General features: G+C 42.3%; 1 protein-coding gene across 7 annotated transcripts; it reads left to right on the plus strand.

Moving 5' to 3' along the window:
- The first annotated feature begins 471 nt into the window (after nt 1–471).
- exoc1 (exocyst complex component 1) lies at nt 472–14,677 on the plus strand. Of its 7 annotated transcripts, none has more exons than XM_036969318.1 (20): nt 472–659; nt 1,287–1,452; nt 1,665–1,795; nt 1,989–2,148; nt 2,392–2,409; nt 4,296–4,483; nt 4,670–4,897; nt 5,719–5,961; nt 6,300–6,368; nt 8,402–8,551; nt 8,734–8,845; nt 9,734–9,778; nt 10,429–10,592; nt 10,746–10,847; nt 10,944–11,023; nt 12,432–12,660; nt 12,762–12,945; nt 13,084–13,283; nt 13,482–13,676; nt 13,883–14,677. In XM_036969318.1, exons 2-20 carry the CDS (start codon nt 1,329–1,331, stop codon nt 14,033–14,035), a joined length of 2,775 nt encoding a protein of 924 aa, XP_036825213.1. In that variant the 5' UTR covers nt 472–659; nt 1,287–1,328; the 3' UTR covers nt 14,036–14,677. The 7 variants fall into 7 exon arrangements, with proteins under 7 accessions (XP_036825213.1, XP_021455094.1, XP_021455097.1 ...); XM_021599419.2 differs by having other exon boundaries at nt 1,321–1,452; XM_021599422.2 differs by lacking the exon at nt 9,734–9,778 and having other exon boundaries at nt 1,321–1,452.
- Nucleotides 14,678–14,821: the final 144 nt, after the last annotated feature.

Genomic DNA, 14,821 nt, shown 5'->3' on the forward strand with positions numbered 1-14,821 from the left:
GTGTTTATATTTGTGGTCAGTATAGAAGTGCTCCTGAGTAGAATGGACACCCTCTCCCCCTTTTTACTGAGACACAACGTACAAAAAATAGTGTAGGGTGCACTATGTATGTCCAATATGAAAAGACGATTGGATTTATGCTTATGGCCACTCTTTAAGGGCAGCAAAATTAGCAGCGACGCTCCTCTGGGTGTAAACTCTATGGATTTGGAAACTAGAAGTGCTCCTGTGTAGAATGGACCCCCTTGTACAGAAAAGTATGTACAGTGCAATACATGATAGAAATTACACACCAAAAACATTTAGGGTTCAACTTTTTTTATTAAAAAAATCACATAATATTTCATATATATACTTATAATTATTATATGTATGATAGCTAGTATAAATATATAGATAATTGTGCATATTTCTCCATAATTTCACCCTCATTATTCATTTATAAAGTATACAGAACGGGACATATTCTGAAGGACTCCAAAAATACGTGACCCGGAAGTAGTTAGTTATTCTTGCCTGTTTTATAGCAGTGGAGAAGATTGCTTAATATTTTTGCTTTAATAGCGCTAAGAAATATATCACGTTTAAATGAAAATAAATAGTGATTAAGTGTAGAACATCCCTAGTGCATTAGATTCTCTATCAACATCCAATTTAAGGTACGTATGTTCTGTATAAGACACCAAGCTAGCCTAACAACTTTGCTAGCTAACCTAGTAACGTTAGCCAGGAAGAATGGCCTGCTTCTCATGCTTTTCGAGACAACTAACTAGCTGTCTGAAGGACACTGTCCTCACTTTGCAGAACGATATAGCCAACAGAATGGCCCTTTTGTTTCCATGTAGCTAGCTGTCTGGCCTGTATAGCTAGCTGTCAATCGCTAGACACGTCTAGAACCATTTTGGCTAACTACATCATGCTAGCTAACCGTTGTTTACTTATTTTGACTGCACCATTGACCAGCAATACTGTGATGTAAACGGTGCAGACGTTCTTACCATAATGTTAATGTATACTGCAGGAAGGTCGGAAAATGATCAGGTAGACAGGTACAAATCTTGAGTAATATGGTACTATACTATAGTTGTAACTTATTTGTAAATTATAGTGTCATAGTCTGTGTCCCACTGGGAGGAATACAATGATGTGTGTTTTCCTGCAGTAAAACGTAATTATATAAAGGTTGCATTGAGTTTGCCTGGCTACCCAGACTTCTTGCTCCGGCCAAACGCTACGCGCACGGAAGTTAGTTTCTTGTAGCAGACGAATTTACTGCGAGCCGTCAGGCTAGCATTATGTCTGCCTGATTTGTATTTACAGTAACAACAATGACAGCCATCAAGCACGCCCTCCAGAGGGACATCTTTACGCCCAATGATGAGCGTCTCCTCAGCATCGTCAACGTCTGCAAGGCGGGGAAAAAGAAGAAGAACTGCTTCCTGTGTGCCACAGGTGTGGCATAAATGCCTTTAAAGTCTAACACAAATCAGCTATTTTCACCATCTCACCAGTGTCATGATGTAAACATTCCGGACTTGAAAACCACTGTCAGAGATTTAACATCAGAAACAGTGATTTCACTGATAAGGCTTACAGAAATGGATCCACATATCACTTTTACCCCATTATTAGACTATTATAACAGTTTGATGCTTCTACATCAGTCACCACAGAGAGGCCGGTGCAGGTGAGAGTGGTCAAAGTGAAGAAGTCAGACAAAGGGGATTTCTACAAACGGCAGATGGCCTGGGAACTGAGGGATCTGGCTGAAGTGGATGCAAAAGATGCCAGCAAGGTCAGGGAAAGAGTCATTTTTCTCAAGTTCCTCTCCCTGCCTGAATGTAATTTCTCATACAACCTTGTCTCTCTCTCTCCCTCTCTTCCTCCTAATGTGGGTATTCTTCTTTTCCTTCCTTTCCTCATGCTTTATCCTCCTGCTAATTTTATTGATATTCACATATGGCATCTCTTCTGCACTTGTCATTCAGGAGAATCCCGAGTTTGACCTCCATTTTGAGAAGGTGTATCGATGGGTGGCCAGCAGCACAGCTGAGAAGAATTCCTTCATCTCCTGCATTTGGAAGCTGAACCAGCGTTACCTGCGGAAGAAGGTGGAGTTTGTGAATGTCAGTTCCCAGCTGCTCGAAGGTATGACAGCTCTCTAACTATGGGGGAGGATCAAAAGCATGTATGTTTTTCTAGTGACCCTCGCTGATCCCTGTACCTTGCATCTGTGATACTTTTCTTTCTTGCCTGTTCCCAATCTCCTGAACTCAACCTGAAGTGTTTCCAGATAAATCTATTTAACCTGTGAGTTGACCTTTGGTGTGGCTTTCTGTGGCTTAACACGTCTTTATTCTCACTCTTCTCTCTTAAACTGTCAATGGCCAGAGCTTCCTAAAGCGGAAGGTTGGTAGCACTTAACTTCTTTTCCCATTTCCTCTTCATTGTGATTTCATGGTGTTGATTCACTATTCTCATAGTAGACTCGCACATCTTTGAAAGTTGTTGCTATTGTTTGCCTTATTTGGATATTGAGTGAGTGGCTTCTGAATGGGTGTTACTAGATGTTTATTAAATATTTTAACATTTATTTAACTAGGCAAGTCAGTATGAATATTAGTCTGTTCTGTTGTATAGACATTTTCTATAGTGTATGCACTACCAGTCAATTTTTTTTTAGAACACCTACACATTCAAGGGTTTTTCTTAATTTTTTACTCTTTTCTATATTGTAGAATAATAGTGAAAACATCACAACTATGAAGTAACACATATGAAATCATGTAGTAACCAAAAAAGTGTTAAACAAATATATATTTTATATATGAGATTCTTTAAATAGCCACACTTTGCCTTGATGAAAGCTTTGCACACTCTTGGCATTCTCTCAACCAGCTTCACCTGGAATGCTTTCCCAACAGTCTTGAAGGAGTTCCCACATATGCTGAGCACTTGTTGGCTGCTTTTCCTTCATTCTGCGGTCCAACCATCTCAATTTGGTTAAGGTTGGGGGATTGTGGAGGCCAGGTCATCTGATGCAGCACTCCATCACTCTCTTTCTTGGTCAAATAGCCCTTACACTGCCTGGAGGTGTGTTGGGTCATTGACCTGTTCAAATACAAATTATAGTACCACTAAGCCCAAACCAGATGGGATGGTGTATCACTGCAGAATGCTGTGGTAGCCATGCTGGTTAAGTGTGTCTTGATTTCTAAATAAATCCCTGACAGTGTCCCCAGCAAAGCACCATCACACCTACTCCTCCATGCTTTACGGTGGTAAATACACATGCGGAGATTATCCGTTCACCCACACCACGTCTCACAAAGACACAGTGGTTGGAACCAAAAATCTAAAATTTGGACTCCAGACCAAAGGACAAATTTCCACCGGTCTAATGGCCATTAATCATGTTTCTTGGCCCAAGCAAGTCTCTTCTTATTATTGGTGTGCTTTTGTAGTGGTTTCTTTGCAGCACTTCGACCATGAAGACCTGATTTACACAGTCTCCTCTGAACAGTTGATGTTGAGATGTGTCTGTTACTTGAACTCTGTGAAGCATTTATTTGGGCTGCAATTTCTGAGGCTGGTAACTCTGAACTTATCCTCTGCAGCAGAGGTAACTCTGGGTCTTTCATTCCTGTGGCGGTCCTCATGAGAGCCAGTTTCATCATAGCACTTGATGCTTTTTGCGACTGCAAAATTGAAGTTTTCCGGATTGACTGACCTTCATGTCTTAACGTAATGATAGACTGTCATCTCCCTTTGCTTATTTGAGCTGTTCTTGCCATAATATGGACTTGGTCTTTTACCAAATAGGGCTATCTTCTGTATACCACCCCTACCTTGTCACAACACAACTGATTGGCACAAATACATGAAGAAGGAAATAAATTCCACAAATGAACCTTTAACAAGGCACAACTCATGAAGCTGGTTGAGTGAATGCCAGGAGTGTGCAAAGCTGCCATCAAGGCAAAGGGTGGCTATTTGAAGAATCTCAAATATAAAATATATTTTGATATGTTTAACACTTTTTTTGTTGTTGGTTAATACATGATTCCATATGTGTTCTTTTGCAGTTTTGATGTCTTTACTTTTATTCTACAATGTAAAAATAAAGAAAAACCCTTGAATGAGTGGGTGTTCTCTAACTTTTGACCGGTAGTGTATGTGTTTTTGATTGTATATTTGTTCAAGTGGAAGGGTGACGTTTGTTTGTGTGAATGTGTGTGTACTGTACTGTATGTGCTGTGCACAATGTTAAACCATCCTCTCCGTCCTTGGTTTAGAGTCAGTCCCCAGTGGTGAGAGCCAGAGTGTTGCCGGGGGTGACGAGGATGCTCTGGATGACTACCAAGAGCTGAATGCCCGTGAGGAGCAAGACATTGAAGGCATGATGGAGGTGTGCGAGTATGCCATCTCTAACGCAGAGGCCTTTGCTGAGAAACTCTCCAGGGAGCTACAGGTTCTGGATGGGGTAAGTAGACAGCGCCATGGAGACTTGGGTCTTCTTGAGGACAACATAGACTTGAGTTGCCTGACATGTGCAGACTACTGCCCTTTGTGATTTATGGTTGAGCACATTACAGTGTGGTTTGGCTCACCGTGATTTGATGAACAGTGTAGTTAAAGTGACCACCTCCAATAATCCCCCCAATCCCAGGCCAACATCCAGTCCATCATGGCATCTGAGAAGCAGGTGAACATCCTGATGCAGCTGCTGGACGAGGCTCTGTCGGAAGTGGACACCATCGAGGGCAAGCTGAGCAGTTATGAGGAGATGCTGCAGAGCGTCAAGGAGCAGATGGACCAGATCTCCCAGAGCAACCGCCTCATCCAGATCAGCAACACCAACAATGGCAAGCTGCTGGACGAGATCCAGTTCCTGGTGGTGAGCATTGTGGTTGATGTGGGGGGAGGTTTCCTGTTGCTGTTGGTTTGTTTGGATGAATGGTTTGCCTCTATTTGGTACGATTACAATGCAGTACCACAAGATATGGCTCGTTTTCTTTGACTTGTTGGTTTGATTTAATGAGGTGATGTTGAATGATGAGGGGCGGGCAGGTAGCATAGCGGTTAACAGCGTTGGGTCAGTAACCGAAAGGTTGCTGGTTCGAATCACCAAGACTACTAGGTGAAAAATCTTTTGAGTTGCGCTTGAGCAAAGCACTTAACTCCAATTGATGCTGTACATGGTTGATTAGAGCATCTGCTAAAGCGGTGGTTCAATGTTTTTTTTTTTTTTTTTTTCAAAAGTCAGTCCGGCTTATAATAGTAGAATGCACAAGGTGCAATTTCGAAATTGGATAGTGCAGCATCAGTTCGTCTTGTCATGTTACTCATTGCAAACCTTAGAGAGCTGTTTATAACTTGTCAGAAAGTTATAAAGATCAATTAGCCCATGTCAGCTAATGTTTTTTTTAGCTAGATAGATTTTGTTGTGATGTTTGAGTCACTCAGATATCACATGAATAAACATTAGACATGGACATGTTATAGAATTGCAAGAAAATGTAGGTTCAAAACTGCAACATTTTGTGTCATGTATGAACAGTTTGTGTTATGAACAGAGCTTGTGACCATACAAATAGACATGGTGCGCTCGCACAGGGAGGATGGAGGATGTTCCCCAATGCTGGAAAGGGGGACTGAGTGAAAAAGTGTGCTAAATGACTACAATTTAAATGTAAATGATGAATACCTGTCCCTCAGAATTATATGGACTTGTCGAAGGGACACATCAGGGCCCTGCAGGATGGAGACTTGTCCTCGCCCAAAGGCATTGAGGCCTGTATCAATGCTTCTGAGGCTCTACTGCAGTGCATGAACGTGGCACTTAGACCAGGTCATGAGAAACTGATGGCTGTGAAACAGCAGCAGCACCTGTTCACTGAGCTCAGAGATACTTTTGCCCGGCGCCTCACCAATCACCTCAACAACGTGTTCGTCCACCAGGTAATCCACACAACACAGTAACACTTCACTAGTCCTCTAGGTAATTTAAACATGGTCTCAAGATTTATATTCAGATTCGTATTGAACGACATTTATGACTAGAAATGAGGCATAACAGAGTGCTGTACACATTTCTTGTTACAGTATTTGAATGTTTCCTGCCTTTGGCAGGTGGCTTTTTCTGTCCTCCTCATCCACTTCCTAGTTTAAGCTCTGTTTCCTCTGATCGTGTCACTTCCTGTCTCTATGCTGTTTCCCTCCTGTACTACTCTGGTCCTCCTGTCCTTCACTCTCTGCCTCACTCTGAACCACCCCACTCTGCTCTCTGTCCCTGTCAGTTCAACCACTTCAGTCACTTCAAAATGACCATCCCTCAGTTCTATAGGTCCTCCTGTATGTCGCTTCCAGTGAGTAGTACCCTCACAGCAACCCCATTGACCCTTCCCCTCTTACCGCTGACCTTTCCTACTTCTCTACACGCCCCTGATTTCTTCACAAAATGCATTACTGACCGCATGAGTTGTGCTGCTCATGACTTCTTAGCTAACCCTCCTCTCTTTCATCTCAACGGGTCTGAACGCCTCAGAAACGTCTCAGACCTTGCTCCACCACCTCCATTGAAGGATTGACTGGGCTCCCCTTGCACTTTGCTTCCTTCCTGTGTCAGAGTGCTGCTGTGACTTTGCTGTGCTGGGGTGCCATGTCATAATACTTCTGCCTGTCTGCATGCTTGGTAGCAGCCCTAGAAGCAAGTGAATTAACCTCTTTGGGCTGAGATCCCGCTAACGGGATCGATATGACAACAGCCAGTGAAAGTGCAGGGCGCCAAATTAAAAACAACAGAAATCCCATTATTAAAATTCCTCAAACATACAAGTATTTTACACCATTTTAAAGATACACTTCCTGTTAAACCCACCACAGTGTCCGATTTCAAAAAGGCTTTACGACGAAAGCAAACAAAACGATTATGTTAGGTGAGTGCCTAGTCACAGAGAAACAGTCATTTTTCCAGCCAAAGAGAGGAGTCACGAAAAGCAGAAATAGAGAGAAATCACTAACCTTTGATGTTACATGTTACACAATACTTCATGTTACACAATACATGTATGTTTTGTTCGATAAAGTTCATATTTATATAAAAAAATCTCAGTATACATTGGCGCGTTATGTTCAGTAGTTCCAAAACATCCGGTGATTTTGCAATCAATTGACAGAAATACTCATAATAAACATTAATAAAAGATACAACTATTATGCATGAAATTATAGATAAACTTCTCCTTAATGCAACCGTTGTCAGATTTCAAAAAAGCTTTACCGAAAAAGCACACCATACAATAATCTAAGTACAGCGCTCAGAGACCAAAACAACCCAAACAGATATCCGCCATGTTGTGTAGTCAGAAATAGCATTATAAATATACACTTACCTTTGATGATCCTCATCAGAATGCACTCCCAGGAATCCCAGTTCCACAATAAATGTTTGATTTGTTCGATAAAGTCCATAATTTATGTCCAAATACCTCCTTTATGTTACCGCGTTTAGCACAGTAATCCAAATTCATGACGCGCGTTCACTAGGAGCAGACAAAATGTCAAAAAATTCCATTACAGTCCGTAGAAACCTGTCAAACGATGTATAGAATCAATCTTTAGGATGTTTTTAACATAAATCTTCAATAATGTTCCAACCGGCGAATTCCTTTGTCTGTAGAAATGCAATGGAACTCAAGCTAACTATCACGTGAACGCGCGTGGTCAGCTCATGGTCTCTGGCAGACCTCTGACTCATTTCCTTCTCATTCGCCCCCACTTCACAGTAGAAGCATCAAACAAGGTTCTAAAGACTGTTGACATATAGTGGAAGCCTTAGGAAGTGCAATATGACCCCATAGACACTGTGTATGCAATAGGGAATGAGTTGAAAAACTACAAATCTCAGATTTCCCACTTCCTGTTTGGATTTTTTTCTCAGGTTTTTGCCTGCCATATGAGTTCTGTTATACTCACAGACATCATTCAAACAGTTTTAGAAAACACTCTGAAGTTTCTATCCAAATCTAATAATATGCATATATTAGCAACTGGGCCTGAGTAGCAGACAGTTTACTCTGGACACCTTATTCATCCAAGCTACTCAATACTGCCCCCAGACATAAGTTAACTGAGAAAGGGAAAAAAGCTTGAAAATCTACAAATGCCGGGATGTTCTTGTCGATGAGGTTATTTGAATGTTGAGGTTGAATATCTGAACAGTTAATCTTATACTACCTCAGTGGTCCATCGGGCCACACAAACTGTCCCTATGAATGCAGGGGATGTCCTTAAAGGGACCAAGATGGTTCAAGAAAAAGTCTCTCCCTGCCTGTGTGTGTGTTTGAGAGGGTGTTTCTCTATATGAGCTGTGTTAACTACCTGTGTTCCCTACACCCAGGGCCATGACCAGAGCTCCACGCTTTCCCAACACACGGCAGAGCTGACCCTGCCTAAACACAGCCCCCTGCACAGGGACCTGCTGCGATACGCCAAGCTCATGGAGTGGCTCAAGAACACCCAGAGAGAGAAGTATGACGGCCTGTCCAGGGTGAGTGGCTTCTTCTCAAAGATCATCATCATCATCATCATCATTATTACTGCCCTAGCTATATTCTATTGTTATCACCATTACCACCACTACTATAACGTCTCCATCACCAGCAGCCCTACCATCATCGCTTACTGTGTCTCATAACAAGTAGACAGGTATTTTTCTCCCTCTGTTTTCAGACCTATGTTGATTACATGACCAGATTATATGAACGAGAAATCAAAGATTTCTTTGAGGTGGCGAAGATCAAAATGGCGGGCACAACCAAAGAGGGGAAGGGAAATAAGTTTGGTAAGACCTTGGCGTGTTTTTAAATGTGTGATGTTTGTGTGATTGTTTGTCTTTTCTTTTCCCTGTGAGAGCTTGTAGTTGCTGTGGTGTTTGTTTGTGGTGTTGTTTAGCCAATTAGGTGCTGTTTTTTTCCCCTTGGGTTTTTGCGTATGGTTTGTATTTGTGGTGTGTGTGTACTGTATTTATGTGATTTGGTTTTGAGGTAAGTGTGTGTAATTCTGTTCAATATTTGTCCATCTATACTGTTAACATCACCAGCTTTTTCTGCATGGTTCCCCTTGCGATATTCCTGGACTATATGGTAACAGCAAACACAACTACATGTAGTTAACTGCCCTGTACTGCTTCCTGTGTCATAGCTTTCACTGCCTAGGAAAGGCCCCTGTGTGATGTCATTGTTTTGCTCGGTGTTGCTAGCTGGTGTTTTGCTCATTGTTATTTCCCTATTTGTCTGTTTACTGTATGAAGAGCCTAAAATTAACCCTGCTACTCATTCTAACTGCAGAGTATGACTTCACTAATTTAGTGTTTTAAGACTAACTGGGGAGCCTAAACATTACATGGGGAATGAAATCCCTCATTTAAGTTGACCTGTAAAGTAAACTGAAATATACTGTATTTAATGCTCTAAAAACGGTCCTTTCATTTGGGAGGAATATAAGGCTCTGCTTCCTGAATTCTGAATTTCAGTCTTAGCTTTTCTCTCTAGAAAACAAAATGAGCAAAACTTTTGTTTTCAAAAAGGCTTTCTTAAGGCCAACCACAGCCTCTGCAGTGCATTTCAGTCTGTTACCTTTGACTCTCACCTCCTTAACGTGCCCCCATTCTTCATGTCATGAGCCTAACATGTCTCTGTCTCTGATGCCTGCCGTTCTAACTGGCCGCCAGCCACGCTTCCACGGAAAGAGAGTGCTCTCAAACAGGAAACGGAAAGTAAGTATCCCATACGGGTCACGCAGTGAGACCCCTGTAACCTGCCACCCACACCCACCCCTACCCACCTGCTCCCCACTACTGTGTCCCTGATACTGTTGCACAGCCAGGGCCCCTCCCTCAGCCTTCCACCTAGAGTAACCCCAATCTGCCATCCATAGAACGTTCTACAAGCCACTTTTTAAAGAGCACCTAAACTAACACCGATCAGACATTTAAAAACAATGAGCATGTACATTCTGTATGGCATAGGATCCTACTACTCATCCAGCGAGGTTCTCTGATAATGAATGTCCAACATCCATAATAAGATATTTAATGGTCTTTAACACCGAGCACGCCTTTCAACGTTTCAATGTTGCATATGTTCTTGTCTCTCAATTGTTTTCAGCTGTTCATGTTATGTGTAATTACCGCTAAACTAACATGTTTTAAAGATGCATATTCACGTGGGCTTTGTGGCACACTTTTTTTGAGATGCCACAAAGTTCTTTATTTTTAACAGCACAGTTGCTCTGCTTTGAAAATAATGTGAATCCATGTGAATGCAGCTTTGGTCTCATGGGCTATAGATAGGGAAATGTTCCACAGACTAGTATTTAGCCTGTGGTTAGAACGTGCCTTCAACTGTTTCCCCTCTGGTGCCCCAGGCCTGCATGGCAGCTCTGGGAAGCTGACGGGCTCCACCTCCAGTCTGAATAAACTGGCAGTGCAGGGCTCCAGCAGCAGGCGCTCCCAGTCCTCCTCTCTGCTGGACATGGGCAACATGTCTGCCTCAGACCTGGATGTGGCCGACAGGACCAAGTTCGACAAGGTGATGCTCACAGACAGGGCCATACTACAGTCTATATATTGCACATACTACCCGTGGGTTTTTGTAGATCTCTTTATCGTTTTAGATGCGCCATTTGTTTTGTGTGTTTTATTTATGTTGGCTCAATTGATGTAGGTGTCTCTCTTTCTGTAGATCTTTGAGCAGGTTCTTAGTGAGCTGGAGCCTCTCTGTCTAGCAGAACAAGACTTCATCAGCAAGTTCTTCAAGCTACAGCAGCACCCCACCCTGGCTCAGGTGAATTCCATGCTAGTCTGACTGGCTGAGTGTTTGCAAGTGAGATTATGAGTAACTTCTAAATGATTAACCACTGTTTTTTTTTTGTTCTATCAGGGAGAAGTGGAGTCTGATGGAGGGGTGCCCTCCAGACAGCCCCCTCCAGGGGAACACAGACACTCAATGTCATTGACGGAGTGAGTAGCTAGCCTCTCATCTCTTACTGACATTTACTGTATGCTCTGAATGTCCATCAATAGTGCTAGGGCAGTGGTCACCAACTTTCTCTGAGTCAAGATCACTTTCTCAGTCAAAAAGTAAGCCATGATCGACTGCTCAGATTGTATTTTTTAACATGACTTAAAAAATGTAACATTAACCTAATTATAACAGCTATGTAGGAATGAGGTTTGTGCAGTAGGCCAAATACATTATCACAGCATATTGGCAATATGCCTGGCCTTACAATATTTTTATTCTCAGACCATATCATATTTCAAAACTCCAGCTTTGATAACAAAATAGATAAGTTGGTTAGCGCGTGTGAGGCACAGCTGAGTATAATTTTAAATAATTAGCTTTTTTTATTTTACTGGACTGGTGGTACCTGCATCTGATGGTCATGGTTCTTTCAAGAACTGGGAACTCTGGAAAACAAGGAGGTAAAATCATGTCAGTGATCTTCAGGTCGGAACTCTAGAAAGATGCACGAGTTTCCTACTTGGAATTCCGAGTTGGATGACCTTTCAAAACAAGTCGGAAAGATCCTAGTTCACAGTTGTTTTGAACACATTATTAGTCTTAGCGGAGGGAGAAGGCAGCAGAGGGTTCGCCTCTCACGGTCCCTGCTCTCTCAATCCTTTTCTCCAGTGAGACTGACCAGAGGGGACACAGTCTTCCACCTGATGGCAAAACCCGAGTCTCACCGCATCTGCCTCATGCACAAAATAATACAAATACAGGGCTATCGATACATCTGGCTACTAATTCATTGCAGCGCAAGTGGTAGTATGGAAAAGCATGTTTTTTGTTTTGTAATAGTGTTGAATAAAAAGTGTTGTCAATGCTGAATAAAAACGTAAACATGAACTCACTCTTAAAAACAGCAGCACTTTTGCTGTATTCTTCAGTCTCTCTCTAGTCATGGCTTTTAAAATGTTACGAAATCTCATGTAGGCTAGTATCACACTTTGCTGGAAGCTGTAGGCTGTGAGCTATCCGATTGGCCAGCGCAGTAGACACACTTGATTTAGCCACAGAGCTCCCAGAGTTTTGTATTTTCAGACAATTGAAAAGGTTCAAAATTGGGACATTTTGCCTACCCGGCGCACATGGCTTCTGAATCATGTGCACCTCCCGCCAGCAGTGAAAAAATACATTGAAAAAGGAGCGCAAGCCTTTATTGTTGGCTTTCAGAAATGTTTGGTGATCGACTAGGAATGCCTTGAAGATCACAATGTAACCACTGTACTTGGGGCAGTAAACATGTGACAAATATGACAAGTCCAAATACCATCTTTCATGGTCCACTTCTATCCTCCTCTTCACTTTTACCATATTATTATCTTTCATTCTGTGTCTTATCACCCATCTGGTCCTCCTCAGGAAGGACATGGTGCGATTGATGATGAACAAGATCTTCCAGAGCATTGAGACGGAACTCAACAGCCTCATCGCCCTGGGAGACAAGATCGACAGCTTCCACTCCCTGTACATGCTGGTGAAGATGAGTCACCACGTGTGGACAGCCCAGAATGTGGACCCCGCTTCCTACCTCAGCACCACCCTCGGCAATGTGCTGGTCACCGTCAAGAGAAACTTTGACAAGTGCATTGTGAGTAGAGTTCAGGTTAACAGTTGAGTCTGTTGATCTGTGTATCTAGTACTGCTACAGACTGTTGGATGTGTGTGTGAAGCTGTTCATGTTTCTCTCAGTCTGGTCAGATCAGACAGATGGAGGAGGTGAAGATCTCTAAGAAGAGCAAGGTGGGCATCCTGCCCTTTGTCACTGGGTTCGAGGAGTTTGCAGAGCTGGCTGAAACCATCTTCCGTAATGCAGAGCGCAGAGGGGATCTGGACAAGGCATATGTCAAGCTTATCAGAGCCGTCTTTATGAATGGTAGGTCTAATACTTGCCCTGTGTTGTCAGGAAGATCGAATATTATGATTGGTGAATGTTTTGTGTGTATGTTGAGTAATGTGGTTGGCTGATAGTCTGTGCTCTGATTGGTGTTTGTCTTGCTGGGGGTGTATCCAGTGGAGAAAGTGGCCAATGAGAGTCAGAAGACGCCCCGGGACGTGGTGATGATGGAGAACTTCCACCACATCTTCTCCACACAGTCCCGCCTGAAGATCTCCTGCCTTGAGACAGAGAGGCGAGAGGCCAAACACAAGTACACAGACCATCTGCAGTCCTACGTCATCAACTCCCTGGGCCAGCCCCTGGAGAAACTCAATGTGAGAGAGGGGGTTTACACTTGACAAAGCTAATGTAAATTTGATTCATGTTTATATGTAACATACATGTTATATGATAACTGTAACGCATTGTGATTTCACATATAACACATTGTGATTTCACATATTACATGGCATGCATACTTGCAGAATTTAAAAATGCACAAAGTTGATCAAGTACGCCTCTATGCTTTGCAGCACTTCTTTGAGGGAGTGGAGGCGCGTGTGGCCCAGGGGGTGCGTGAGGAGGAGGTCAGCTACCAGTTGGCTTTCAATAAACAGGAGCTGCGTAAAGTTATCAAGGAGTACCCCGGCAAGGAGGTGAAGAAGGGCCTGGACAACCTGTACAAGAAGGTGGATAAGCACTTGTGTGAGGAGGAGAGCCTGTTACAGGTTAGTGATAGAGAACCTGGAAGTTTGCAGTGTGTCTATTATAGATTATTATAATGATCATTTATTGTATTGATCTATTATAGATCTGTAGATATGTTATCTTAACAGCTGGTAGTTTCACTAGTTTCACTTAACAGCTGGTAGTTTCAGTGGTTGATCCTGGTCTTGTTTTTTTGTTGTTGTGTACTTTTCCATTTCTCCAATAGGTGGTGTGGCACTCCATGCAGGATGAGTTCATTCGTCAGTACAAACACTTTGAAGGCTTGATTGGCCGTTGCTACCCTGGGTCTGGTATCACCATGGAGTTTACCATTGGAGACATGTTGGAGTACTTCTCAAGCATTGCCCAGTCCCATTAATTACAAACATACACATTATAACTTTACACATGCTCTCTATTGCTTCATAGTGCCACACACAGAAGAAACACTATTTACTGAAACCAATCCGTCATTGCTGTGTGGCCAATACGAAGTACATTAATTGAAATTGAATAAATGGCACTTGAAATTGTCTGCAGTACTGGTATGGATGGGAATGAATTAACAGTTGTAAAAAGTTTTGTGTGTAGCAGGCACAAAAGCCTAGGTGAAAATCTGCCGTTGTGCCCTTGAGCAAGTCACTTAACCCTAATTGCTCCTGTAAGTTGCTCTGGATAAAAGCATCTGCTAAATGACTCCTATGTAAATGTGTGTGTGAGTGAGTGAGATCTTATTTGCACAGAGATCACAATGTTACTGATTTCTTCTGTCTGTGATTTTCCTTTGTTATAACGCACATCGTCTGTACATGATAAACTCTTCAAAATTGTGAGGTTGTGGGCCAAATACATGTTAGCTTGTATGACACTACTCAAAATCTAAATCCCCCTTCATCACACTGATGTCTTGAACTTTGTATAGTCACATAATGTCAGTCTTCTACTGGAATATTTTTGTGTGATTGCAAACTTTTCAACAGAATGCCATATTGCCAAATAAATGTTAAAATGTCAAATTTTTCATGGATTTGTTTAACATTTCTATTTTATAGTTGGCATTAGATTAGAAGCACTGAGCTCATTCATTATGTAGTGATAACTACAACTGCGAAGTAGAACTGAGTGTAGGCTATTACTGAACTCGTTGGAGACTTTGGAGATGTTC

Source organism: Oncorhynchus mykiss, chromosome 30 (assembly GCF_013265735.2).
Source record: "Oncorhynchus mykiss isolate Arlee chromosome 30, USDA_OmykA_1.1, whole genome shotgun sequence".
Lineage (NCBI taxonomy): Eukaryota > Metazoa > Chordata > Actinopteri > Salmoniformes > Salmonidae > Oncorhynchus > Oncorhynchus mykiss.